The sequence below is a fragment of the Malaclemys terrapin genome, chromosome 12, assembly GCF_027887155.1.
Source record: "Malaclemys terrapin pileata isolate rMalTer1 chromosome 12, rMalTer1.hap1, whole genome shotgun sequence".
Classification (NCBI taxonomy): Eukaryota; Metazoa; Chordata; order Testudines; family Emydidae; genus Malaclemys; species Malaclemys terrapin.
The window spans coordinates 38,817,228-38,820,013 of record NC_071516.1 but is presented as its reverse complement, the minus strand read 5'-3'; the positions used below and the strand labels follow the sequence as shown (position 1 = coordinate 38,820,013).

The window sequence follows — 2,786 nt, the reverse complement described above, 5'->3', positions numbered from 1 at the left end:
ATGGCAGATGTTGAGAGGGGAAACCAAAGCAACGTTACAGAATTCATCCTCCGCGGGTTCAGGATCTTCTACCCATTCCAGATCGGTCCCTTTGTGCTGGTTCTGCTAATGTACCTCACCACCGTGGCTGGGAACACCCTGATCATTGTCACCATTCTGGCTGATCGGGGCCTTCACACCCCCATGTATTTCTTACTGGGGAACTTGTCCTTCTTGGATATCTGGTACACATCCAACATTGTCCCCAAAATGCTGCAAGGTTTCCTGGCTGAGAAGGGCGTGGCGATCTCCTTCAGTGGCTGTGTCACACAGCTTTATATCTTCGGCTCCCAGGCAGCCACCGAAAGCTTCCTGCTAACAGTGATGGCCTATGATCGCTACTTGGCGATATGCAATCCACTGCGTTATACGGCCCTCATGAACGCAAGGGTGTGCGTCGAGCTGGCTTCCTGCTCTTGGCTGGGTGGCTTCCTCTTCAACCCGGTGATAATGGCCTGGATTTACAGACTACATTTCTGTGGCCCTAATGAAATCGACCATTTCTTCTGTGACTTCATGCCCCTGGTCAAGCTGTCGTGCAGTGACACCCACCTGATAACCTTAGCAGCATTCTTGCTCTCCGCTACGGCCACCCTGATCCCCTTCCTGCTAACCCTCATATCCTATGCATTTATCATAACAGCTGTAGTAAAAAACCCTTCCAGCACTGGGAGGTGGAAGGCCTTCTCCACCTGTACCTCTCACCTTACTGTGGTCAGCACTTTCTACGGGGCACTGGCCATTGTCTATGTGGTGCCGACAGCCAATTCTGCTGTCAACCTAAACAAAACATTCTCCCTTCTCTACAGCCTGGTCACCCCATTGCTCAACCCCCTGGTCTACTCCTTGAGGAACAAGGATGTGAATGACGCCCTGAGGACAATGGCCACTAGACTGATGGATTTTCTAAGGAAGTAAAGAAAAAAAGGAAGGTTTTAAAATGAAAAACATTGGGTCACATTCAGATGGTGCAAACTGGCATAACTCCATCGAAATCAGTGGAGATGTGCAAGTTTGTACCAGCTGCAGATCCGGTCCAGGCCCCACCAGATTTAGCAGCCAAGGGAATCCCATGTTGTACTCCCAACTGCGTCCACAACATGGCCTCCTTGTGCATGAGTTATTGATCGAGATCTGCCCCGTACCTATCTCTCTACGTGCTGAATTTGCCATCAGAAGCTGTATCCTAGCTGGTGCCCTCCATGGACCACAGTAACCTGGGGTTTGCTGTCCACTAGGACATGCTCCAAGGGATGATTATGGGTCAGATTTTTAAACATATTTAGGTGCCTAAGGATGGAGATAAGACACCTAGTGGGGGTTTTCCAAACAACCATGGAGTCTAATGTCTATTAATTTCAAAGGCAGTTAGACATCTAGGCACTTCTGACAATCCCATAGTATGTCCCGGTGTGGTCAAGCCCTTATGGTTGAGTTCAGCACCTAAAGCAAGGATTCTGCTGCTTCTGTTTGCATGAACAGTATGATGTATACTCCCCAAAACATGCTTTTTGGACAGCAATGAGGTGCTACATTCCCAGCATAGCTCCATTTCAATTGATGACCCAGATCTCCTACTGGTGTAAATCAGCGTCACTATGCTGAAATAAACATAATGATGCCGAATTACAACAACTGAGGATCTGGCTCATAATTTGCATTCTGGTGATGGTTTCCAAGCTGTGGTAAGGATCTTGATGCCCAATATATATATATATATATATATATACACACACACACACACACACACACACACACAATGTAACTGATACCTGGATTCATCCAGTTATTAATAGATCAGGATAAATATCATAAACCATTTCCCAGAACCCTTTCCTCAAAAATTGAATTAAATTCACATCCTGAATAAAGATTCATTTGGAATTAATTGTTGTTGTTGTTTTTCTTTATTCTTGTGGTAGGTAACCAAAGTTGCAGCCAGAACTAGGGCCTCATTCTGCTTCGTGTTTTACACCGGCCCTGCCCCCAGAGAGGATACAAACTATAAAGATTTTAATTTGCCCTTTAACAGCTGGGTGGAAGGATGGTACAGTGGTTAAAGCATCAGGTGTAAGAGACCCAGCTTCAATTTTCGTATGTCCTTGGGCAAATTACTTTGTCTCTGTGTGCTGGGTGTTCAGCAGTATTTAGGTGTCTACCCTGCTTAAATGCTTTTTTGAATCCCAGCAGGATTCACAAAGGGATTTAGGAGCTAGCCCTAATTTCAATGCCTAAATCCCATAATCAGTCTGAGGGGGCCTTGCATTGGAATAGCCTATAGCCTAGTGGTGAGGGCACTCACCTGAGACATGACAAATCCTTTTTCTCCATCAGCTGATGGGTGACTTTCAACCAGGGGTCCCCCACATCCCAGGTGCACCCCATACCCATTCGGCTAAAAGTGATGAGGGGGCTCCACCTCCTCATTTTGTGCGAGTTCACCTATGGGCCCCCATCGGCATGTTCTGAGCATCTTTCTCAGACCAGGCCCAGCAGTGGACTCAGGCGGAGGAACATCTTTCTTCCCTCACTTCGTGCATTGCGCTCGGGCTTAGGCGTCTGGGTGCCCAGAGTAGAGCAGAAGCATGTGAGCTCAGAGACCGAAACATCCGTACCTAGGGAACGTTTACTGCAAAAATTTAGGCACTGACTCCAAACAAGTTTAGGCACCTACAGGCTTCAGAGGCAGCTGAGTGAGGAGGTTGTGAATCGCGGTGATATCTGATTCTGGGATTTAGTGGCAGTTA

The 2,786-nt window shown here is 47.2% G+C and overlaps 1 protein-coding gene across 1 annotated transcript; it reads left to right on the top strand.

Annotated features, from left to right (window-relative positions):
• On the top strand, positions 1-957 carry LOC128845868 (olfactory receptor 11A1-like). The gene has a single exon (XM_054044925.1). The coding sequence runs from the start codon at positions 1-3 to the stop codon at positions 955-957; it is 957 nt and encodes a 318-aa protein (XP_053900900.1).
• Positions 958-2,786: the final 1,829 nt, after the last annotated feature.

What these genes read in the sequence shown, in the direction of transcription:
- LOC128845868 (XM_054044925.1), top strand. Translation starts at nt 1, where the DNA reads ATGGCAGATGTTGAGAGGGGAAACCAAAGCAACGTTACAGAATTCATC.